The sequence below is a fragment of the Triticum aestivum genome, chromosome 6D (genome assembly GCF_018294505.1).
Source record: "Triticum aestivum cultivar Chinese Spring chromosome 6D, IWGSC CS RefSeq v2.1, whole genome shotgun sequence".
Classification (NCBI taxonomy): Eukaryota; Viridiplantae; Streptophyta; class Magnoliopsida; order Poales; family Poaceae; genus Triticum; species Triticum aestivum.
The window spans coordinates 342265301-342291595 of NC_057811.1; the positions used below are offsets into that span (position 1 = coordinate 342265301).

The 26295-nt window shown below is 40.6% G+C and overlaps 1 protein-coding gene across 4 annotated transcripts; it reads left to right on the forward strand.

Annotated features, from left to right (window-relative positions):
* Positions 1-1443: 1443 nt before the first annotated feature.
* Positions 1444-24479, forward strand: LOC123145020 (BEACH domain-containing protein C2). 4 transcript variants are annotated; one of them, XM_044564312.1, is made up of 31 exons: positions 1444-3353; positions 4379-5166; positions 5608-6297; positions 6747-6881; positions 8307-8411; positions 8516-8629; positions 8813-8889; positions 9318-9399; positions 10206-10523; positions 11141-11763; positions 11971-12055; positions 12976-13170; positions 13582-14130; positions 14213-14356; positions 14446-14937; positions 16217-16371; positions 16543-16612; positions 16707-16790; positions 16868-16924; positions 17002-17070; positions 17156-17242; positions 17361-17477; positions 17779-17928; positions 18033-18117; positions 18208-18328; positions 19480-19576; positions 19652-19765; positions 21965-22328; positions 22689-23485; positions 23561-23683; positions 23871-24479. In XM_044564312.1, the coding sequence occupies exons 1-31, from the start codon at positions 1706-1708 to the stop codon at positions 23880-23882; spliced, it is 8547 nt and encodes a 2848-aa protein (XP_044420247.1). In that variant the 5' UTR covers positions 1444-1705; the 3' UTR covers positions 23883-24479. The 4 variants fall into 4 exon arrangements, with proteins under 4 accessions (XP_044420247.1, XP_044420248.1, XP_044420245.1 ...); XM_044564313.1 differs by having other exon boundaries at positions 10209-10523; XM_044564310.1 differs by having other exon boundaries at positions 19480-19765.
* Positions 24480-26295: the final 1816 nt, after the last annotated feature.

Below are 26295 nucleotides of genomic sequence, written 5' to 3' on the forward strand. Positions count from 1 at the left end.
TGTGAGCAAAGAGTATGACACTTTTGAAAGAGAGAGCAGTTGCTCAAAAGGTGCCAGCCTCCACAGCAAACAAAAGGGGAATTGCATTGACACATACTGTTGCAGGTAGCTCAGCTCATGGGCAGTATATGAGAGAGACCTATCCATTTTAAACTCTTTTAGGAATGTTCTTTTTTAACTATACTAGACAATTGCATGTGCGTTGCAACGGGAGTATAAACCTTCTAGTTGATTAGCCCGTGACTTCACGTCTATCATTATATTAATGTGTTAAAACCTTAGCAAGTTTTTGTATGCAATCACTATGATTTACCTGCCATTTTATTGTTAAGCACTTATTTGGTAAGACTTTAGTGACTTACTAAATAAAATACGTTGTTGTTTTGGTAAGTTAATAAAATATGAGACAATTGATTCTATTTTATGAAGAATTGATGGGACAAAAAAATCAAAGAGTAAAAGGAAAGAGTGAGACGTATATAAGAAAGGTTGAACGAAAGAGAGGTGAAATGGAAACCTTACGTTCTTTTTAAGTAGTAGAGATAGAGATATATACGCTATAATTCATATTGAACCCATGCGCTCCTTACCCAATCTACTATGGCCCACCACCACTTAACAATCAACATCTCGCTACCAAAAGACCAAAGGCTCAAAGCTCAGTTCGCAAGTCAGCTTTCTCGTCCTTCCAAGTCTATAGACGCAGAGAATAACACGTACTCTAATGGCGGACCGGCGGTTAAGAAAAGTGTGCTTCGTGCTCACATGCCTGGACGGGCTCCTTTTGTTTCGAGGCCCGGGGCACCCTCCCTCCCCACCCCCCTCCCCCCCCCCCGCGCGCGCGCGCACCCTCAGGGCCGGGCCTGACGGGGCGGCTAGTGAGTTTGGAGACGAGCGGCGGGGCGTCAGCCGAGCTTGAGGACGAGCGGCGAGGCATTGACCGAGTTTGGAGACGAGCGGCTGAGCAGCTAGTGAGTTTGGAGACGAGCAACAGGGGCGATTGCTGAGCTTGAGGACGAGCGGCGGGGCGGCTAGCGAGCTTGAGGATGAGGGGGGGGGGGGGTTGATTTTAGGTGATTTAGTGGCATTGGATGGCGGATCCTGTGGCGGCGGAGGTCGATCTGCCGGCGGCGAGGTGAGACGGACCGACTGCAGATCGAGGTAGGCGGCCGGTCGGAGGCGGGGAGGGGAAATTTCAGGGCGGTCGGGTCACGCGGCTGGCCGTTTTGCATCTGGGTTTACATCTTCATCGGCTGGAGATGTAAATTTGCATATCCAAATGTTGTATTTTAGAGTACATTATTTGGAGAAGGCGATGTATTTTTTTACTGCGCATTTAGACCTTCAATATCATCTATCGGATCTTACGCGAACCAATTTTAACTGCGTGACCGGTCTGGTAAAAAGAAGGCAGGCTCGACCCATGAACCGGCCACGGCACCATTTCTTCGCCTTCCCCGCTTGGCCGCTTCCCCTCTTTCTCTCTTCCTTCCGCCTCTCGGGCCACGCCATGCACCGCGCCAGCCAGCCACCACCGCTAATCCCTGCCAGCATTTTCCAAAACTCCTCCGCTTTCTCCGTGGCCTCACATCCCGATTGCAAAGTTTCCCCCCGAAAATTTCCTCACGTTGTGTTTGATCCTCCCCACATTGCTATCGATTCCTCGCAATTTTCGTCGATTTTTCCAATGGAGTGAGCCGATGTGATGGAGGGGCAGGACGCGCTCGACATGTCCGACGCCTCGCCGACCTCGTCGTGGGAGGATGGCGCCGTCGAGCACTTCGACGTCGCGTCGTTCGGCGGCGACGGGTACGTCGTCGACGATGAGGAGATGTCGGACGTGGAGCTCGGCACGGGTTCCCCGGCGGCCCCTTCGGAGGCCTCGACGCAGACTCCTCCGCCGCTGCGGAGGCGCCTAGCGCCGGTCGAGTCCTCGGACGTCCCGGAGGAGGTGGTGCGGGCGGTCGACGCGGTGATCATGGGCGGTGGTGTTGAGCGCCTCCGCGAGATGGTGTCCGAGGAGAACGGCGAGGTCACGCATTTCATCGTAGACGTGCTGATGATCACGATGGGCGGCGTGGACGGCCTCGACGAGGGCGCGGGCGACGGCACCAGCACCAGCACGGAACCCAGCATCATGTCCAGCTCGCGCGCAGCCGCCATTGCTGTCGAACTGATGCCTTACCTTCCATGCGGCACCGAGCCGTCGCCGCGCACCCGTATGGCCTGCGGCCTCCTCGCCACCCTCAGCGCCTGCACCCGCAACCGCACCATGTGCTCCGCTTCGGGCCTTCTCGCTATCCTCCTCGATTCTGCAGAGAAGCTGTTCGTAAAAATGGGTCAGAGCAGGGATTGGGATGGGAAACCGCTCGTGCAGTGCATTCAGGTGCTAGGAGGGCACTCGGTTAGCGTCAAGGACTTGCATTCCTGGCTCCTTTTGGTCAAGAAGGCGCTTGGGACACGCTGGGCAACGCCACTGACACTAGCATTGGAGAAGGCTGTTGGCTGCAATGAGGCGAAGGGACCTGCAGTGACATTTGAGTTCGACGGCGAGAGTTCCGGCTTGCTTGCCCCTGGAGATAGCCGATGGCCATTCTCGAACGGTTTTGGGTTTGCCACATGGATATATGTAGAGTCATTCTCGGACTCACCCAACGCAGCAGCATCAACTTCTGGGAGATCGTCGCGATGGGCCGCCGCCGCCGCTGCTTTCATACATGCTGGAGAACGGGCGAAGGACATGCCCCGGCTTTTCAGCTTCCTTACTGCTGATAACGATGGTGTGGAGGCTTATTTCCAAGGCAAGTTTCTAGTTGTGGAGAGTGGGACTGGAAAGGGAAAGAAGGCTCATCTCCATTTCACCTATGAATTCAAACCACAGTGCTGGTACTTCATTGGTTTGGAGTGCACAAGCAAGCAGGGTTTGCTCGGAATGGTCGAGAGTGAACTACGGCTGTATGTTGATGATAAGCTTCATGAGAGCTGTCCGTTTGAGTTCCCCCGTGTCTTGAAACCGCTGGCATTCTGCTGCATCGGGACAAACCCGCCACCAACTATTACTGGTCTGCAACGGCAATGCCCATTATTTGCAGAAATGGGGCCTATCTATATTTTCATGGAGCCGATTGGCCCAGAGAGAATGGCCCGGCTAGCTTCTAGGGGAGGAGATGCACTTCCCAGCTTCAGCAGCGGTGCTGGTTTGCCTTGGAAAGCTAGCTGTGATCACATTAGGGAAATGTCAGAAGATAGTTATACACTTGACATTGAGATTGGAGGAAGCTTACATCTTCTTTATCATCCTAGCCTACTTAACGGCCGATTTTGCCCCGATGCTTCACCTTCTGGTTCAACAGGTTTGTTCTATAGTTGAACTGTCATCTTGTCTTAATTTTATTTTCAGAAACAGTCAGCAATTAATTCATAGAATAATCCCAACAGAGTATACAAATGGCTGAAAGGCTAATTAAGAAAACACAAACACACGCAAGCAGAATGGCTTGGCTTAATTCTACTCTTATCTTTGGTGTTACCTGGGGAGTTGAACCATGGTCAAGTTACAATCCTCGTGAAGGCTACGCAAATCTTTCTGTACTTCCTGTTTTGCCTGCCGATTATTGCACATTCCAGTCTTTATAAATCTTGTTCCCCAGTTCTGCATCAATCGTTCCTGTAGTAATTGAAAGAAATTGTTATTCTCACATGCCATTAACCATTAGCAGGGACAAAGTATTTCTAGTGGCTATCAAAATTACGCCATACAATGTTATGTGTATATAAATTAAAAAGGTTGATTGAGTTTGGTTCCCAGTTCCCATCAATCATTCATGTATTGATTGCAGTAAATTGTCATCCTTGTTAGGAGAAGAGCAACTTATGACCGAAAATGCATAGGAGCTCTCGGGTGCTACGCCCCCCTATATTCAAAAATAATTTAGTAATTCAAAAAAGTCAAAAAATCCCAGAACTTTTTATGGAATCAAACATGACCAATTATTGCACATAAAAAGATTAAACAGGGAATGACTTTTATTGTATCCGGGGTTAAAGATTTCCCAAAAAATACTAGATACAAGTACTATTCATGCTATATTGTCATCATAAATTTGTCTTTTTTGCCTTGAAGTCAATGAGAATCATTTCTTGGCCAAACTTTTTATATGAGTACAATACCTAGTCATTTTGGTTCAAAAATATATCCAGAATTTTTTTGACTTTTTTCTGAATTATTAATTTATTTTTGAATATAGGGGGGTGGAGCACCCGAGTGCTCCTAATCCGCTTCCAACTTATGACATACAATAATGACTATGTACCTTAAAAAGTGGCTTGGGTTGGTCCAGAAGGATAACTATTGATATTATGTCATGTTTAATCTTAGGTACTCACCGAAGGCCTGCGGAAGTTATTGGGATGGTTCACATATCTTGTCGCGTGCGACCTGCAGAATCATTATGGGCATTAGCTTGTGGAGGTCCAATGGCTTTACTACCATTGACTGTGAGCAATATTGAGATGGATAACCTGGAACCTATACTTGGTGATGTGTCACTGTCTCTTGCTACGTCTTCTCTTTCTGTTCCTATATTCAGAATAATTTCTCTGGCAATTCAACATCCTGGAAATAAGCAAGAGCTTTGCCGTACCCATGGACCAGAGCTTCTATCACAAGTTTTACAATATTTGTTGGAAACACTGTCAAAACTAGAAAGTGGGAAGAAAGAGATACTGAGAGATGAGGAGCTTGTTGCTGCAATTGTATCTTTGTGCCAATCTCAAATAAATGATCCTGGTCTAAAAGCGCAGCTCTTTAGCACTTTGCTGTTGGACCTGAAGATGTGGAGCTCATGCAACTATGTTCTGCAGAAAAAGCTTCTCTCTTCACTTGCAGACATGGTTTTTGCAGAATCTGCTTGCATGTATGATGCAAATGCGTTGCAAATGCTTCTTGATGGATGCAGAAGGTGTTACTGGGTAACTCGTGAAGGAGATTCAATAGATACCTTCACATTGACTGGAACTGAGAGACCTTTAGGGAAAGTGAATGCTCTTGTTGATGAGCTGTTGGTTGTTATTGAACTGTTGATAGGATCAGCTTCTTCCACAATGGCTTCTGATGATGTTCGTCGTTTGGTAGGATTTGTTGTTGACTGCCCACAACCTAACCAGGTAACTGGATTCGACACTGGTAGTCTAGCACAACATTACATGCCCCTTGCCAGAAAACAAAGACTCTCGTCAAAGTTTGGCTAGCGCTTTCTTGTTCACCAGGATGATGTCATACATGGAAATACTTAGTCCTCATATCTGAGTTTGTAATCTGCCTAGTTTTGTACATGCTACTTTGCATTTGGAGTACTTCATACTCAGATGTATTTGTTTCATAACAACAAAATACTGAAGAGAATCTAGTCTTGTGTTCGTTAAACTATTGCCATATTTTTATTTTTCTATTCTTTGTAATTAATCAGTGCTAATGCTTAATGTGGTTTTCTATGCTATGGGATATGCACCAAAGTCACAGTATTAATACCTTTGTATAGCTTCTTGATGTGGAACTTGATTGAAAGAATGGTTCTGATGATTTTTAACAATGTGCTTTGTTGGCAGGTTCCTAGGGTCTTGCTCCTCATCTACAGACTGATTGTGCACCCAAACAGTACTAGAGCGCACATGTATGCTCAGTCATTTATTTCTCGTGGAGGTGTAGAGGCATTACTTGTTCTTTTGCAGAGAGAGGCTAAATCTGGCAATAACAACACTTTCAACAACTACGATGTGCCACAAAATGCTGCTAAGTGGAATGGAAGTTCTCAGTCAAAATCTACTAATAGTCGTTCACTCTTGAAACCAGCTAGTAGTGAAGCAAACTGCAATCGTGAGACACCGTCAGTTGACAGTCATGAGTCACCCTCTCATGATGGTAACTCTGAACCTGTATCCACTAGCAAATGGCGCTTACTAAAAAATCAGTTCCTAAAGAATCGGAGTGGCATGGACCTCCCAAGTATCACTGACAATGTTCAGAACAATGTATACAATATTGATAATGGTGATGGAGTACTTGTTGGGATAGTTCATATTTTGGGCGCTTTGGTTGCCTCAGGTCACCTGAAGTTTGCCTCACTTATTGCAAAACCAAAGTTGCCAAGTGGTTTTCTGACAACTGCTAATGGCGAAGGAAATACCATGTTTGAAGACAGAGTATCTTTATTGCTCTTTGCATTGCAGAAAGCTTTTCAAGCAGCCCCAAGAAGGCTTATGACCAGAAATGTATATAGATCTTTAATATCTGCAGTGGTATGGTGTTCTTTAACTGACTTACGGATATTGGATATGTGATATGTTTTCAGCACTACACTGATTGGTTAATGCAATTCCTGTTTTGCTTTCTACTCCCCCCATTCACAAATATAAGATTTTTAAATTTTGTGTGAAACGGATGTATATAGACACGTTTTAGTGTGTTTGTTCACTCATTTCAGTCCGTATGTAGTCCATATTGAAATATCCAAAACATCTTATATTTGTGAACGGAGGGAGTATTATTAGATTACGCCATCATTTCTAAGTACCTGAATGAGCTAAATATTTGGAATATTACAAAAGCAAGACTTTCAAATAAAATTTCTTTGAAGTTTATCTAGCTGTGCTTCACAATAGTTCATGTTTTGCTCGCTTAAGCATGTCATAGGTGCAACCAATTTTACTCTGGAAACCTGAATTATGTCTTGTATTCTTCAATGCAGATCAATATTTCTTCAGCAAATGATAATCTGAACTTGTATGATTCTGATTATCGCTTTCAGCATATTCCGCTCTTGTTAGTTCTACTACGTTCTCTTCCATATGCATCACGAGCATTTCAAGCTCGTACTCTTCAGGTACATTTACTGATTTATTCAGATAAATTTATCACCTAATTTTTCTTGACATGAATGATGATATAATCACTGATAATATGCTCATATAACATTTTCCATTCTGTGTATTCTCTTGATTGACATCTCTTACGCCATTATCATAATTCTTGTCTTTTGAAGTCTATAATATTACTTTTTTTTAGAAAATGAAAGCTTTATTACCCCTTGCCCTGCACCATTAGATGCATACAGCCAAACTTATTACATTGTTTATTACAAAAGATCAAACTTTGATCTTGCCAAGAGAGGGAAATATAAACACATGGATCAAATTGGACGATCAAACCACATAAGATCACTCTAAACACTCAAAAGTCTATCATTGGCATATGCCGCCCAAAGCGGATCATAAACACCCTGGTGATCCACTCAAGTTTATTCGCATCTGGCTCTATCAGCTCCTTGTACCGCGCCTTCTGTAATAGTGCCCATAACCGCAGCCAATGGGTAGTTTGGTACACAAGAGTAGCACCTCATACAAGAACAAACTTTTATCTTGTAAAATATGACATCATTTATGCAAAGCCAGATAGACCGAAAAGACAGCTGCTACCCCGACTAGAATAAGAAGTCTTAAAGATTTTTTAACCCCTGTAGCCAAGTCCCAAAAATATGTGAAATACTACGAGGTGGGGTGATGTTAAAGGCTAAATACACAGCTCGCCATGCAAACGTTTGGACGGAGTTTTGGTCATGATGGAGCTGTATACTGGTTTTTCTAGAATATTGATTATTATAATTTAACAACTACTCTTCCCATCTTAATCAGTTCTCAGTTCCTTTCATATTTGAAGATTTGCATGATTAAACCATGTGCAGATTAGGTATGGGTGGGAGGGAGTTTTGGTTTATTAGATGGCCTTTGCCTCCAATTTTCATAACAACCTCAGCTCTCACTGTGTTGACAAACAGTTCCAAAGTTAAAATGTGCGGATGTGGCTGGTTTGCCATGGTTTCAACTATCAAAGAACAACTTGGGAGAGACCAATCAGTATAAGTGGGGAGGACATCTGGCGAGTAGCGTCTGATATGGGTAGATGTTAACTTATATGTTGAGACTATCTTTTTAATTTAGGACACAACCAAAATGTGTTTAAATGATGTCTACACCCTAGACACCATGCTCCATGATTAATTTAGAGGCTTGGTTTTGGTTCTTGTACCACATCCCTGAGTTGTTTGCATGATCATTCTGCTAAATGTTGCCTTCGATTCTTCAGTGGTTGCATTAGTTAATTAATATTGTAAGCCCCATAAATCAAATATGTGAATTCCTAACATTGATTTTTCCAAAGCTAAAAAACAGGTTTGTCTTTTTTACTTTGAATATTGCATTTTATTTCTCTTGCGTTTTAATCACTTATGATGCCTTCTATATTATTTCAGGATCTTCTATTTTTGGTTTGCAGTCACCCTGAGAATAGAAGTACTATGACTTCCATTGCAGAATGGCCTGATTGGATTTTGGAGGTTATGATTTCTAATCATGAGGTAATATTTCTGTGATGGCAAATCCAACATTTTGCATTGATAATTATATTAAGAAGTGGCACTTGTATTCTATGCTTATTTTAATATGTAAAGTTGATATTTAGATGGGTGATAACAAAGATTCAGATGGTGTAAGCATATATGAGCTTGAAGACGTCATACACAAGTTTCTACTTATTATGCTGGAGCATTCAATGTGGCAAAAAGATGGGTGGAAGGCAAGTGACGTTGATCTCTTGTGTTTCTGTTTGCACATTAACTTTATAGGATTGTAAGCTTCTTTTTGGAGAATGGGTCGTAATAATTTTTTATGGTAGTTTTGTGGTTGGAATGTTTCCCTAGCCAGACTTCTCTTTGATCCTTGGTTGTGTCTTGATGGTTTTAATGCTGTAATTCTTCAGGATGTGGAGGCAACAATACACTGTGCAGAATGGCTTTCAATGGCTGGGGGGTTTAGCATGGGAGACCAAAGAATTAGGTAAACAAAAAGCAATAAGAAGCAATGCTCCCATGCCATAATATCTTGCTAATTACGTATCCTATCTATGCGTTCCGTATCAACCACCACATGCATTTTTGTTTATCTACTAGACAGCATAAGAAGTATTTACGTGATAAAAAAACATCAGAATCCATAAGATCGTTAAAGCATGACATTATGCAGGGCTGCATATGATCTAAAACTGGAAATTCCTTCTAAATATCCCCACTGTACCTTTTAAAATAACAATAGCTGCAGCCTTTTGTGCTTTACTGCCTCATCGCATTTTTTTCAACAATAGAATGCAGGTGCTTGTCACGCTCTGCCTGATTATTTTACTGATTCAAACATAATATGATGCTTTTATAGAAGATATTATCTTCTTGACTTGGAATATCAGTGTGATATTTTTCTTTGTTTTCAAGGCGTGAAGAAGCATTACCAATTTTCAAAAGGAGATTACTGGGTAGTCTGCTTGATTTTTCTGCTCAGGAGCTTCGAGTTCAGGTAGATGCTCCTTTTTACAAATGTTATTCGCTTGACTTGGACTTTATTATTTTGAAATTACAGAACTAACTAGCAACGCATGGTTCTTGCATATTTGTCAATTGCTATTTTCTACCTTTTTCACCCCATTTATCTGTTAGGCTCTTCTACTTCCTGTTTATATAAAATGAACGCAAAATTTGGGAATAAATCAGTACAAACCTGTGATATTTTGGAGCCTATATTAGCTATATCTATTATCCAGTTTACGGGGGTCATAAGTGAAACAAGCCAACTTATGAAATTAGCACAGGAAACTACATAACGAGTCTTGCTTGTAAGCCCTTGCACCTTGCAGAGTTCCCAAGCCACCTTCTCTGGTTTAAGCTTCTGTTTTAGAAGGATCTTAGGCTTATCAAACATATCTGAAGGTAATCAGGTGTCTAAAACTAGCTTAAAATTAGGACTAGAGTACAAACTAAGCTTGCTCGATCAATTGGGCCCATGTAACATGGTTAAACTTGTATGCCCACTACTTTCTGTGTATGATTGTACATAGGTGCAGTAGCAATACATTGTCAAGGCATATTTGTCATCAATTGTATTCCAAGGAACAGAAAATTGTGGATAATTTTTCTTTTGTTTCAAAACCTCACTTTTATTATGAATTATGGTATTCTTAATACATTGGTCGCCTTGTTTATAACATGCACAGATGAGTTCAGTCTTATGGACAATAACACATAGAGTGTCTGTTAATTTATAAATTAGACGGTTACGGTTTTATCATTTCGCAAATGATGTTCTTTTCTTGGTTGTCGCCACAGCAGTCTGAAGGAATTACCGCTGCAGCATCTGATGTTGAAGTGGAGACTAGAGAACCAAAAATACAAGCAGAAAAGGCTGCCGATCTCTTAGTAGTCTTGGCTGAGAATGCAGTAGTTCTGATGATGCTCGTAGAAGATCATCTGAGGTCACGCAGCCAACAATTTTTTACATCCTGCTTAATTGACAGTGCTTTATCTCCTTTATCGATGGCTTCATCAGCTGCCAGTAGGTCATTGAGCAGAACTGGTAGCGAGCCTTTAGAAGCTGGGGGCTCAAGGCAGTCTTTGTCCAGTGATGCTGGTGGACTGCCGGTTGATGTATGTATATCTAGAACAGGCATATATTATCACAATCTTATTTGCGTAATTTCAATTTATGCCTATATTTTTTATAGGTCCAACTTGTAATGTTCTTTCATTGCTTTGACATGTTGAGTCCCTTTTTTGTTTCTGGGGCAATTTTGTGAATTTCTGAGATGCTATATCATGTGATTGCTGAAAATGTTAAAACTCATTAGTGGTATTGTATTGTTTAGGAATATATGAGATAGATGATTAGAGATCCAGTTTCTAGGGAAAACTTCTTGTGAAGATAATCGATAGTAAAGGGTGGTTTTTGTTTAATTCAAGATTCAAAATAAGACCACTACCATTATAAGAGTTACACTATTTCTTGGAACTCGACAAGCATATGTACATTATTTCTTGTCAATCAGGCCACTACCCTTTATAGGAGTTACACTATTTCTTAGAACTCGGCAAGCATGTGTACACTATTTCTTTGTACTAGTATGAGTATAATCCAGAAGAATACTGTGTGTAGCATATCTTGTTTCAGAATTTTCCCTTTATAGTCCACATGTTCAGTTTCATCTACTGCATACCAACTTTTGCTTGCTATCTTACATCATTATTGGTGTGAAAAAAAATTCCAGGTTCTTGCTTCGATGTCTGGCACAAATGGGCAAATTTCTTCTGAGGTAATGGAACGCGTAACGGCAGCAGCAGCAGCGGAGCCTTATGGATCTGTCAGGCATGCATTTGTATCCTATGGGAGCTGTATTTCAGATCTTTCTGAAGGTTGGAAGTACAGAAGCCGACTATGGTATGGTGTATGCATTCCATCCAAAGCTAATATCTTTGGGGGAGGAGGAAGTGGTTGGGAAGCATGGAAATCTGCTGTAGAGAAGGACTCCAATGGGGACTGGATTGAACTTCCATTAGTGAAGAAATCAGTTGCAATGCTGCAGACACTTCTACTAGATTCTGGATTTGGGGCTGGCCTTGGCTCTGGAGAGGGATCTGCCGGTGGTATTGGTGTTATGAGTGCACTTAATCAGTTGTTAGATAGTGATCAGCCTTTTTTTTGTATGCTCCGGTTGACTCTTATTTCAATGAGGGAGGATGATACTGGGGAAGACGACCTCTTTATGAGAAACATTAGCATGAAGAATGATGATATATCAGAAAGATTGGGCTGTCAAACTGGAAGTGTGATTGAACTTGATGGTAACTCATGTGCGCCTACCATAAAACCTCAGTCTGCACTTCTATGGAGGTACACCTTATCAGCTATTAAGTAGAGTATCATGTTAAAATTAGTTCAAGAAAAGGATTTGATCCAGAATTATCACTCCATGGTCCATAGTAGCCAGTGGCCTTTCATTCTATACTGCATCCATACTAACCATTTTGTCCATTGCTTCTTCACTGATATTTTTTAACATATCTTTACTGATATTTCGAAACCTCTGTTTTTTTACAGATTGCTTGGTCCCTTTCTGAATGTGCCAGTTTCTGAATCTAAGAGACAGAGGGTTCTGGTTGTGTCTTCTATTCTTTATTCGGAGGTAAATTTGTTGTTCATTGATTGAAAAATATGATCAGTATCTAAAAACATACAAGTGTTCCATGCTATCCTTTCAGATTGAATACTTCATCAGAATCACGACATGCAGACACCATAGTCCATGTGTGGTAGTTTCATTTACCATCTTCTTCCTCTTGTTTCTGATGGTCTATGCATGGCCCCAAAATTCACATGCGGTGGTCTCATTATTTTTTGCATAGATGAAGCACTATTTTGCACCAATCTGTTTGATTACTTTATGTATTTTGTGGAATGTAGCATAAAAAGCATGTTCCAAATGCTTATAATCATGTTGCAGTTTTCAAAACACTTATAATTTAAATTCCTGATGCAGAAATCTTGTTGCCCCCACCATATATCTAAATGTCTCGTGTCTTAACTTTGAATTATATGTCCAAAAAGCTATCCTCAAGCTGTTATGATTAATTTTAAAAAGGAAATTCCCTTCACTCATTTAGTGCCTTGATGATCAAAGATAAACCCGTAGTTCATACCAAGAGATATCAGGGAGCAACTTGTATGGAAACACTCCTAAAGAGGTAATCTTGTACAAGTTGCTCTCAGAGATATCACTACAGTAGATGACACTGTGGAACGTTCAGTTAGAATTTTCTGTGTTAGGCCTTAAAATCGTGGGACACTTTTTTTGTGAGAAAAAAAAACGCACTACTTTCAAGACCTTTGTCGAGGACATCACTACTTTAAGACCTAACCTAGGGAAATTGCGTAACTCCATGCTGCTGCTTCCTGAGAGCACTGCTACTTTTAAGGCCCAACGGAGGAAAAATTATAACTCTATGCTGCTGCTTCCTGTTTGTTTATGTTGTTTGTTTTGAATATATAGATCGAACAACGTTTTTTATATTATGTGTTTTCATGAAGCTTATGTTATCCTAACAGGTATGGCATGCTGTAAGTAGCGACAGAAAGCCTTTAAGGAAAAAATATCTTGGATTGTTAATGCCACCCTATGCAGCTGTCCTGAAAAGATATCGCTCTGTTTTGGCTAATATTCACGAGCTTGCATCTTCGGATGGAGAAAATCCGCTACTTGTTGGTGATTGTGCTTCGGCTGCAGATACTTTACCTGTTGAGGTAACAGTTGATTTTAAATAGGCCATAAGATAGCTAACAACTGAAGTTATCTGGTGCTTGTGCTGAGCTCTATAACTGTGATCTAGCGATGCTTGTTACAATCTTATAGCTTTCTAGGAAAAATGCTACTTCTGCAAATAGAACTATGAATTTTGCACATTAGCTTAAAATCAGATGTTTTCCTAACTATTGCTTACTTTGTACTTTCATTTCATGTTCGAGAAATTGTTTTAAATAGTGTGATTTGGATCTTTAGCATAATCACTTCTATCTGGACATTACTTTTGAGGAAGGCCTTGATATTTGTTATGCGACTTTAGTTGCTCCTCTCGGATAAATATCTCATCATTGTTTTTGTGCAAAGTTTTATGTGTTCACAGTGGGATTTTATTCTGTGTCTTTTGAATTCAGGCTGCTGTTTCATTGATATCACCTGGCTGGGCTGCTGCTTTTGCCTCTCCACCAGTTGCAATGGCATTGGCCATGATTGCTGCTGGTGCCTCTGGGGCAGAAACAATTGCACCACCAACAAATAAATTGCGCAGGCGTGACACCTCATTGCTTGAGCGTAGATCAGCTAAATTACACTCATTCTCAAGTTTCCAGAGGCTTCCTGATACAACACCACTCCTGCCTGCATCTGCACCAAAGGACAAAGCATCCGCGAAAGTTGTAGCCTTGGCCGCTGCTTGTGACCTTGAGTTTAGTGCTAAGATTGGCTTGAGAAGGGGTCTTAGTGTTGTAGCAATGGCAACTTCAGGACAACGGAGGTCTGCAGGTGATATTGAGCGTGCGCAGAGGTGGAACACAACTGAAGCTATGGCTGCTGCTTGGATGGAGTGTCTGCAATCTGCCGACTCAAAGTCAGTGTCAGGCAGAGATTTTTCTGCCCTTTCTTACAAATATGTTGCACTTCTTGTTTCAAGTTTTGCCTTAGCACGGAACTTGCAACGAGTTGAGGTATATCAACATCGAACAAAACGCTTCCGCTTATGGTATTCAGTGTTAGTGATACATCACTTAACAACTTTTGGACATGCAGATGGAGAGACGAACACAGGTTGATATCTTGAACCGTCTTTGTGCCTCTGTTGGGGTTCGGGCATGGCGACGTCTTCTTCATTGCTTAATAGAGACAAATAGACTCTATGGACCTTTTGGAGAACTTCTGTGTACTCCTGATAGCGTATGGACCGAATCCAGTTTTTCTTTCACGCTTTCTTGCATTCTTATTAAAAAAACACTGCATGATTGTTTTATTGTTTTGTTAAGCAGATTTTCTGGAAGCTGGATTTTACTGAATGTTCATCAAGGATGAGAAGATTTATGAAAAGAAACTACAATGGGTCAGATCGTTTTGGTGCAGCTGTTAATTTTGAGGAGCAGATGCTTCTTTGTGATGGTGTAGAATCCAATGCATGCCACACAGAGGAAGGGGACACTCGATCTACAAATGCTCTCCCAACAACTTCGTTGATTATAGTGGCTGAGGCAATGTCAGTGGATAGAGGACATGAAGATGCTGAGCACATAGAAACCGAAACAATTTGCAGCAGTGTAGATGATCAATTAAGAAATTCCTTGCCACCTGATCCGTTTAAAGGATCAATAGATTCAAGAAGTTCAGACTTTTCTGGTGTCCGCAACCTGGTTCGATCCACAGCAATTGCACCTGGTTACAGGTCTGGTGAAGAAGATAAAAGAATTATAATTGAATTGCCATCGTTGATGGTGAGGCCATTGAAGACCGTACGAGGAACCTTCCAAGTAAGTGTGTGCTGATGTACGTACTTCCACCTGTATAGTCATACCTAGTGTATAGCTTTTTCTTAGCGAGTCCAAAGAGCTTCTATCGGTGCCATATATTACTTGAACACTGAAATTAAACGAATTGTTACTACGAATTCATGCTTTCGTTACTCCATGAGCCCTTGACCGGGTCCTAATCAACACAGCTCTCTGATGAGCTTAACTAGCTAAGTTCATCATATGATTCTGAATAGTTTTGAGTCGTAGTCTAATCTCTAAGGAGTCCTTAGTAAAGTCCGGTACCACTGTAAGTAAATCAAGGGTGTGGGGATACTGACTAACACACAACACACAGTTATTCACCCTAATTTCCCCTTTGGAGAACAATACAGTGTTCTTGGTATTGTAAGTTCCCCTTTGGAGAACAATAAAAGAATTGTGTTCAATATTAACTATCCTTTATATTCAAGTTCCCTTTATAATATTCATTCAAATATTCCAAGATCCAAAATGAGCAGCGCACTGAAGAATCAATAACTGCTAGTGTAATACTCCCTCCGTTCCTAAATATAAGTCTTTGAAGAGATTCCATTATAGATCACATACGGAGCAAAATGAGTGAATCTACACTCTAAAATGCATCTATATACATCCGTATGTGGTCCATAGTGGAATCCCTACAAAGACTTATATTTAGGAACAGAGGGAGTAGCATATAAAAAACTTGAGTAATTGTGTCCCCACCTAGCTGAATCAAGTTCCAGCAGCCTTGACTACACTGACAATTTTTTTGTTGTTCTTATTTGCATTGAGTGCAGCGTTTCGGTGCCCAGGCTCATGTGCACCCGGTCAGAAAAAAAATCACAGAAAATTCAAAATAAAAATAAAAATGGCAATTGTTTTTTGCATGGTAGAAAATTTGTTGCTGAGGTCCGCCCCAATTTTCAGATCATTTAGACATCTCAATAGCTCTCAGCAAAAAAGACAAATCGGGTCAGAACAGTAGACTTTTTTACAGACCCCGAATTTGTCTTTTTCGCCGAGAGCTGCTCAGATGTCCAAATGATTTGAAAATTGGAGCGAACCTCATGCATCAAATTATCTACCATGCAAAAAAAATGGAATTTTTTGAATTTTTCTAGTATTTGTTTTGATTTGTTTCCTCAGCGTGGGTGCAGATGAGCCTGAGCTCAGAAGTGGATTATCGCCTTACATTGTACCATTCTGCCTATTCTTCTTCATGCCCTACTCCAACATGCTAATGCATATCATAATCCCAAGCATATATTGTTCTCAGGTCACCTTAAAGAGGATTAACTTCATAGTTGATGAGCATACATCTGACAGTGACAGTTACATGGATGATGTTGCATCCACTAGCGGCCAATATGATCAGCAAGATAAAGATCGGAGTTGGTTCATATCTTCGCTGCATCAGATTTATAATAGAAGGTAAATAATTATTTTTATTATCTGGTACTCATTAAAATGTTAAGTTAGGTATTTTCAGCTTTTCTACCATCTGCGCCCCTTCTCGCATATGTAGACTACAGTCTACAGAGTGGACTGCCTGTTCAGTGCTTATAATATATGTTTCATACTGATTAAAGTTAACTATTGCAGGTATTTGTTACGTCAAAGTGCATTGGAATTATTTATGGTAGATAGGTCTAACTTCTTCTTTGATTTTGAGGTACATAGTTGATGAGACTCACTTTATGTTGTTTGAATCTTATGCATGCTATATCTGGATAACCATTTTTAAGTTGTATATGAAATTTATCTAGGATATAGAAGCACGTCGACATGCTTATCGGGCTATCATTCACACCAAACCTCCTTATTTGAATGATATTTTTCTAGCTACACAGGTTGGTGTTCAATGCAGTTCTCTAAATCTGAATGTTTTGAATCTACTCCTACCTGAATCTAATATCATTGTTTTTAGAAACCTGAGCAAATCCTTAAACAGACACAATTAATGGAGCGCTGGGCCAAATGGGAGGTATTTGAGCACAACTCATTTTGACGGTCATATATGTTAAGTAGAGTCAGGATATAAGGAATAGCTTTCTTGTGCAGATTAGCAATTTTGACTACCTAATGGAACTGAACACTCTTGCTGGGCGCAGTTACAATGACATCTCGCAGGCATCCTTGCTTCAGAATTCTCACTTATGAACCTGGCAGGTTCTTGCTTCTGTTTCTATTTAACGATTCCTACCTGTTTCTGCAGTATCCTATGTTCCCATGGGTAGTATCAGATTACCAGTCCAAAACATTGGACTTGGAAGATCATTCCTCATACCGAGATCTTTCAAAGGTAAATTGTGTGCTTCTATTCTTGCCGCTCATAAAGTAAGTTGGATCCCATTTTTATGTATTGCCCTGCTTTTCCAAACACTTACACGGGTGATGGTACTCGATTCTTTTCAATGAAGCCAATTGGTGCTCTAAATCCTGCACGGCTGAAGAAATTCCAAGACTATTACTCTAGTTTCAAGGATCCAATCATCCCAAATTGTCACTACGGTTCACATTACTCTAGTCCTGGCACGGTGCGTATTTTTAGATCTTGCATGCTTTTATTCAGCATTTTGCTTGTGTGTTGTGCCTTTTGTTTGGGCTAAGATGTACTCCCTCCGTCCCAAAATAAGTGACTCAAGTTTGTACTAGCTTTGTACTAAAGTTAGTACAAAGTTGAGTCACTTGTTTTGGGACGGAGGGAGTACTTACGAAGTAATTCCATAATATCAACCATTTCCTCGCTGCATTTCAGTGACTATCCCTTATGTAGTTGATTGGTGTGACCATACCTTGATTGCAATGATGGTGCATTGATATAAATCTCTACTGCAGGTATTGTATTATCTTGCCAGGATAGAACCTTTCACTACCCTCTCCATTGAGCTGCGGGGTGGCAAGTTTGGTGATGATAATCACATGCTCTCTGATATCACCAGAACATGGAACAGTGTCCTTGAAGACATGAATGATGTAAAAGAGCTAGTAAGTTTTGTTGAAAAATGTGCTCTTGATACATTTCCACGTTGCTAGTTTAGAAGTCTTATCAGAATCTTTGTTGGAATCTAATGATGCGACTATTTCTCTAGGTTCCAGAGATGTTTTACCTTCCTGAGGTATTTACTAATGTGAATTCTGTTGACATGGGAACAAATGAACTTGCTAAAAGGCTAGGTAAGTTCGCTTCAGTCTTATACTCATAAGAGAACCGAGTGTCACTCAGTAGACGTGGCAGCCCCCCCTTAACTTTGAGTGTCACTGCAGGCTCTGTAGAATTGCCTCCTTGGGCCGAGAACCCTGTTGATTTTATACATAAACATCGGAAAGCTCTTGAGAGTGATCATGTCTCCGCTCATTTGCATGAATGGATTGATCTAATATTTGGGTACGTTAGTATTGTTATATCTCTGTTGCCATGTCATGATATCACTGCTTTATTTCACTAAATCAAATTCATTGGTCTCATACACATTTGCCAAATGTCATCCATATCCTGTCCATTCTTTCAGCATTAGGGTAAGTATGATGTGAAGGAATACTACTTTTCCCTCCTTCCCACAATGTAAGGCACACTTTTTTTTTTACGCGTCAACGGCGGGCTACGGGGCTTACACCGGCCTGAACTTATATTGCCAAACATGGTCTTTGATGTACGACTTTGACCATTAATATATACCAAAATACATGGAATGCACATGTATAAATGGTATCGTAGTATTTGTCTTGCAAAACAATTTTATTTCATATGTCTTCATACTAATTTTATAGACATACAAAAACGGAAATCATAGTCAAGTTGTGCGATGAAATACTAGAAATAGTCCAAGGGCACCTTATGTTTTGGAAAGGAGGGTGTATTTGATAAGGCTATTAGCTATTCCATTTGACAGTAAAGTAAGTATGACGTGAAGGAATGCACCTATCAAGTATTACCTCATTTGAGCGAATGGAAGGATTTGATTTTCTGGGGTACCTTCAAATGGTGGAGAATTTAATTTCCAATAGATATTCTAATGAAAAAAAAGTCGATACAGTAGCCGCTGGTTCTCCCCTCATTGCAACTGGATCCTTATCAAAATCCCAGCTTTGTACTGGATTGGTGCATCCCATTTGTAACCAATTTTGACTGATCCTACATCATTGAATGTAAAAATCATACAGATAACTTGTGTAAACTTGGAAATACCATTTGAACCATGTAGTAAATGAATGACTGAATCAGTTGATGTGCGCAAAGACAAATGTGTTGAACCCAATCCCAACAAAGGACATCTTGCTGCTGCCATGTTTTTTGGTTATCTTTAGTGTAAAGTTTCTTATATTAAAAGGATGGATGTAAAATTTCTGATTCTGGTTATCCATAGATCACAAGCAATAATCCATGGATTTTTTTAAACAGACACATCATAGGAAAATATATTCAGTGATTATCATTTCACATATTTAGTTTGCTGGCCTTAGAGGCTTGTATTAATGTCATTAATTATTCATCTATGTGTTAAACCCATTTGTCATGTAATACTTTCTCTAATTCAGATATAAACAAAGAGGTAAAGAAGCAGTGATGGCTAACAATGTTTTTCCCTACGCTACATACGAGGGGACAGTAGATATTGATAAAATTGCTGATCCAGTAAGTTTCGCATCCAACCTTTTAGATCATCTCAGTAACTTTCTAGCTGTTAACATTTTGCTGAAAATACTGAAGGTGCAACGGCAAGCTACACAAGACCAAATAGTAAATTTTGGACAAACGCCATCTCAGTTGCTGATAGTTCCACATATACAGAGAAGGCCATTGGCAGATATCTTACAGCTGCAGGTGATTTTTACAAGTACAAAATTGGTGATTTATTTCTGTAATTGTAACTGTTCCAAGTACAAAGACCATGCATAGTTCAGAATAAGCATAATAAAGTATGAGTTTCGCGAGTAAATCACACTCGTGCTGATTAATAATGCGATAACTTATTCAAGGTTCATAACGACACACTATTCAAGAGTTTATAGACTTATTACTTTATTAGGGATACAACCATCTTCATGTTTTGCTCAAGAAATATATCAACCACAAAATCATATTACAAGTTCTATAGTACTTTCGCTTGAGAAAAATTCATATAGTACTCCAATTAACACATGTCAAACTGACTTCAGTGTTGCATGTTACTCCTCATCGTCGGTCCATGTAACTGTGAGAGTAACTCAACTCCAGCCACTACCTTTTCCTTTTAAGCATGTTACTATTCTAAGGCCACCTCTTGCAGGTGCAGCCATTTGTTTCAGGAAATTTTTATTCCTCTCCTTCAAAACATCCTATGTAATATACATTTGGATGCCCCTGAACTTGCCACCTATCTCTTGGCTCCCGGCTGAGACTCTCATTCATCCACTAGTATTTATCTCGATATTGTGCCAAGAGACACTTTTTTTTTAGATCGAAGGGGCCACACAGCCCCCATTTTCATTACGAAAATGGAGTCTTTTTCTTACAGGGACACTGAGCAAACCATTACATCACTGATACAATAACTACACTAGGATGCTCCAAAAACTAACCAGCTGAAGCAAGAATCTACATCCAGCATACCAAGCATACTAACAATCAGGAGAAGCAACTATCCACCAACTACCAAGTAACATCAGTCTGAACTATGAGAGGATAAAACATCAAATTAACATGAAATGCCTTTGAGGCCAGCAAGCATAACAGCAGCTGACTTCACAAAAGTCTCCTTACACGCGGCGCCGATCCATGCCCACCTCTGAAGACATCTCGAGTCACCAGCATAATTCTTCTAGACACCCGATGAAGCATGTTTTGTACCCCTCTTTTCTGCAGATTTTTCCAAGAGTCCAACAGAGTACAAACAAGAAAAATAATGTCAGTAGGATCTCTAGGCACAACACTTTGAAAACAGGACTTGTTCCTTGTTTTCCAGATAGACCACAAGAGAGCAGCAGCACCTAGTGAAACAACTATCCTATCTTTGCCCGTATAGCTAGGCAGCCAGTTCTGGCATAGATAAAAAAAAGAAGAAACTGAAGATCTCTTATTACCCAGAGCACACCCCACAATATTCCACAAAAACTTAGCTACTACCTCCGTCCTGGTTTATTAGTCCCCATTGTATTTTGGGTCAAATTTTGACCATATATTTGACTAGCAAAATATTAATGCATGTCACTGAAAGTTATATTGTTGGATTCGTATTTGAATGTAGTTTTCCATGATATTATTTTTGCTACATACTCCCTCTGTACCAAAATACTTGTAGCTAGGGGAACTTGTAGTAGTTTTCCCCAACAAAGTATTTAGGTACAGAGGGAGTATAACATATATTTTATTAGTTAAAATCATGGTCAAAATATGACCCAAAATAGAAGGAGGACTAGTAAACCAGGACGGAGGTAGTAAGGAGCAAGAGAAAAATAAATGATCCACACTCTCTTCAGAGTCACAAAATTCACATAACTTGGCACCTTTCCAACCTCTCTTGCTCAAATTGTCCTCGGTCAGAATCCAATTTTTTAATTACTAACCAAGAGAACGCCTTAACTTTAAGAGGCATCTTCATCCTCCATAGATTTCTAAAAGGAAAAACAACTTGTCTAGCAATAAGATAGTGATAAAGTGATTTAACAGAAAAACTCCCGGAAGCTGTAAGTAACCATTTAACTTACAGTGGAAGGGCATTCTTTGCCGAGATGGTTTACAGTCTCCGGCTAGCTTAAATATAGCCGACACTGTGCTTCGTGCAGTCATCCCCTTTTGGTTAGGTTATCCGCCATGAGGATCTTCAAGTACAAGGCAACTCATATCTATTGTGTATCTCACTGTGTAGATCAAATTATATCTGTCAACATTGCGTAACATGATAATTGGTTTTGTGTGTCATTAAAAAATCAGATTTTTTCATGACTTAAACAGTTTTCCAATCATGGGACCTTCCAAGTGCTTGTGGCACTGGATACTTTCTCTTATCTCGTGACGTACTATTGTTAATTTTTTTTTGTGCAGACAATATTCCGGAACCCAAGTGAAGTCAGATCTTATTTACTTCCTAATCCAGACCAGTGTAATGTTCCCGCTAGTGCAGTGCATGTATCGAATGACTGTATTGTAGTCGTAGATGCAAATGTGCCTGCAGCACATGTGGCAGTGCACCATTGGCAGCCAAACACCCCGGATGGCTTAGAGACACCCTTCCTCTTTCATCATGGGAAAAATGCCATAAATTCAAGCGGCGGCGCAATAAGGCGCATCTTCAAAGGACCTACTTCTGCAGAAGACTACCATTTCCCAAGGGCTATAGCTTTTGCTGCTTCTGCAATCCAACCTTCGTCAACTGTTGCCGTCACATGTGACAAAGAGGTTATAACTGGTAATTATTGTATTCTCACCTTATTTTCTCCTTTTCTCAAAGCTATCATTTTTTCCACTCATTGATACTTGTCTGAAAACTAGTCTTCTTCACCTTTTTTTTGTGTCTGCTTCACTTTCATGTCTTCTTTGTACTGAGACCTCCTAGTTCTTTTCTGGATGATTCCTGATATCCAGAATGACACATTACAATCTGGTGTCAAAAAACTAGTTTCCTTATTAGTTCCTGAATAAAATAATGTATTATGTTGCTCTTATGCTATCATTTTACATCAAATAGTCGTCTTTATGATATGAAATATTGTAAGACTTCTCCATTCCTGCATTGGTTCTAATGTCCCTTTTTTTTCTTCGACTGTAGGTGGGCATGCAGATAATTCTGTGAAGTTGATCTCCTCAGATGGAGCAAGGACCATTGAAACTGCATCTGGGCATATTGCTCCTGTGACCTGCCTCGCACTATCTCCTGATAACAATTACTTTGTCACAGGGTCTCGTGACACAACAGTTATATTATGGAGGATACATCAGATGAGCTCTTCACATTGGAAAAATGCTCCAGAACCTCCACCTTCACCAACAACACCAAGTACTCCTCTAGCCAATAGTATTAGTAGTGGTAGCAGTCCAATCAGAACTTTGGAAACCTCCAGCAAGCGGCGAATCGAAGGTCCTATGCATGTTCTAAGAGGACATCTTGGAGAAGTAACTTGCTGTTCTGTTAGTTCTGACTTGGGACTTGTTGCTTCCTCTTCACATACATCTGGTGCCCTTCTACATTCTTTGAGGACAGGTCGGCTCATAAGGAAGCTGGATGTGGGAGAGGCACATTTGATATGCTTATCTTCTCAAGGAATCGTATTGATTTGGAATGAATCAGAGAAGAGACTATCCACCTTCACTGTTAATGGAATCCCTATGTCTACCTCGGTCCTGTCACCTTTCTCCGGGCGTGTTAGTTGCATTGAGGTTTCTAGGGATGGCCAGTTTGCTTTAATTGCAGCATGTTTATCTAGCAATTGCACTCGTGACACTAGTACTGATGAAGATCATATGATTGACAACTGCAACGATGATGAGGATGTACCAGAGTCAAAGGAGACCAAGCTATACGTTCATGCTCCCTCGATCTGCTTCATTGATCTACACAAACTTGAGGTGAACACTAAGAGAAAACTTTTGAACTTAAAATCCTATGAGCAAAACTCTCACGGATAAGGGGTATCTTGTCAGGTAATTCATACGCTGAAGCTGGGAGAAGGACAGGACGTCACAGCTGTTGCTCTAAATGAAGATAACACTACTCTTGTTGCCTCAACAGCTGATAAGCAGCTGATAGTCTTCACAAATCCTTCTGTAAGTATTCTATGTGTAGTATATTTTTATCTTCACTAGTTATCTTCAAGGCCTGATTGACAGATGTCCTATAGATTATCTCTCATCAGTAGGAATTTTTCAGGGTTTAATTGTCAAGATAGCCACTGGCACACAGAATGACCATCTCTGCAACTAATTTTCATATTAACTTGCCTGAATATTGCAGTTAGAGTTCTAAAATAGCTGATCAGATGTTGCACGAAGGTGACGGGCTTTTGTAGTCGTGTGAGAAAACTGCCGCTGACTGACATTATTTCACTCACCGAAGCTCCAGCCAATTTTGCAGTGAAAGATACAAAGATACATAGGATGGCACAAAACGGCGTCTGTACGTAAAACAGGGGAGATGCAACACGGGCCCTCTTTTGTGCCGCGGTGAACTGGTACAGATGACTTCGCTTTGGTTGATTGTATGGACCTTGCTGTTCTTGCATGTGGTGAAACGCGCCATACCGCGGAGAAGATCCGGGACCGTCTATGTTTGTGTTGCGGCCAAGGGATTCAGAAGCAAATACCTAAATGTTGCTAATTCTCTGCTCTGAGTACGTGTCTCGGTTGTGTGATACGGTGTGCCTACGTGGACTCTAGGCCGACTGCCATCTCTGTACAAAATCTCTTCCAACTAATTGATCATCTTTCTTTCGTTTATGCATGGCGTGTACACGGCTACACGCAATCCTCTGTTCACGAGTATTGCCAACGCCATATGGTCAGTGAGCTACTCATTGTTGTGTTATTGTTTGTTAACAATATACATGTAGTATTGGGACGAGGATTTGGAGCTCTCAAGTGCTTCGCACCCCCATAGGAACATTTCGTTCAAAAAAATACCGAGAAATTTTAAAAATAATCTGGAATTTTGAGATATCAAACCTGGGTTCCCGATCTACCCTCGGGTGAAATTTCGTGAAAAAATATGAGAAAACGTATTCGTGGCAAAAAAGACAAAAAAATCATATGTATAGAGAAACACTGTTTGGATGGATTTTTGTTCGGACGGTATTTCCTTTACCATGGATATGTCTTTTGTTTTTTTTCCCGTTTTCACAAAAACGAGTAATACTTGTTTTGATAAAACACAGTTTCCCAGCTTTGTGAAAACAGAATTATTCTTATCCACGTTTTTGTTGAAGGGCCCAAACAAGGTTTTAATCTGTTAGGCGGTTACACGGGTTCACGGAAAACCTGTTCGGCTAATCCTACCTATCCAAACAAGGCCGTAGTGTTACACATTCATACAATATAGATGTTGTTGCTGTCATTGTCATTGTCGTCTTTATGTGCATAGTTCAAGTGTTTTGGTGTTTGAGAAACATTCACGATTGCCGTTTCACATTCGTCCATACCACTATTTACATGCATATCAACGATAACCATATTTGTCCTATGCATGTGTGACACTACCACCCGATGTGGAGTTTGGTACTGGCGATCAGCTTCTAAGCACACTGTAACACAGAGCCTTCCACTGAAGGGGCTTGACATGCCCCGCGAAAATCCCATTTGTTCGCACGCACAGCCACACTCCATAAATTATTCAGAAACATGCATAGATTACACCACACACTAAGCACATGTTGCACCAGGAAGTACACCTTATAATGCACGGGGAGTACATGTCGAACCAAAGTGTATGTTGTAAATTTCATCAAGCTTCTTAGACCATCAAATAACCATAACTGCTGCCAGAACGAGCCGTCGATGTGCCGCTATCTTTGCTCTCATTTCGAAGCCGGCCTGACCTTATCAAATATCAATGACAACCAGGAAGTCTTTACCCATGTACTCTAAGGACCAGTGCTCCGAAGCCGCAGTCCTCATCGTTGAACCATTGAATCGATCTGAAGAACAACCAAATCTAGTTTGTCGCGCGTAGGCGCGATGAGAAAAACACAAGTTATACACATGAGAATACACTATAGACGGAGAGTACAACTATGTTACCTTGTGAAGTACAGGTATGTTTCTGCATGAAGTACAAATTTGTTATCTTTAGGACAGGCTGGGCCAAAAAAATCATCGAAATCTATCGCCATGAAATTTTATTTTGAAGATATCGAGAAGAAGAAGGCAATGATAAATACGGTTCTTGATTTGGACGCTCGGTTCGAAAGATATTTGCTTAAAAATTTAGATCTCGTAAAATAAGTTGCATGTATAAGCACCCTCCCGTCTCCGATCCCGGTGGAGAAAATCCACCGAAAGTCTCTGATTGATGCAAATTCGGTTCGGCGCTTATCACCATCAAAGGAACTGAGAATAACATTTGTAAAAGGTGCTCCTTAACTAGTGACATGAAAAAGGTGGCACAATAAAACAAAACGAAAAAACGAACAAAAGAGAACGCCATACCATATTGGGTCGGCTCACTGGCTTATTGTGTTTGTAGTAAGTGTGCATACAACTGTTTATATAGCTAAGTGTGTGTGCATATGTGAAGTGTTTACATCTGTATTGTATTTCTTGCAGAAAAAAATAGAAATAGACAAAGAATAGGAACGCACGACCTTATTGGGCCGACTCACTGCTTCATAGTGTATGTTTACCACAACGGACAGATGACGGACACGGCTATGTGCTGCCCTCAACGG

What these genes read in the sequence shown, in the direction of transcription:
- LOC123145020 (XM_044564310.1), top strand. Translation starts at nt 1,706, where the DNA reads ATGGAGGGGCAGGACGCGCTCGACATGTCCGACGCCTCGCCGACCTCG. An exon ending in TTATGATTTCTAATCATGAG is followed by an intron (nt 8,412 to 8,515) that starts GTAATATTTCTG and finishes GTTGATATTTAG; the next exon opens with ATGGGTGATAACAAAGATTC. An exon ending in GGCAAAAAGATGGGTGGAAG is followed by an intron (nt 8,630 to 8,812) that starts GCAAGTGACGTT and finishes GTAATTCTTCAG; the next exon opens with GATGTGGAGGCAACAATACA.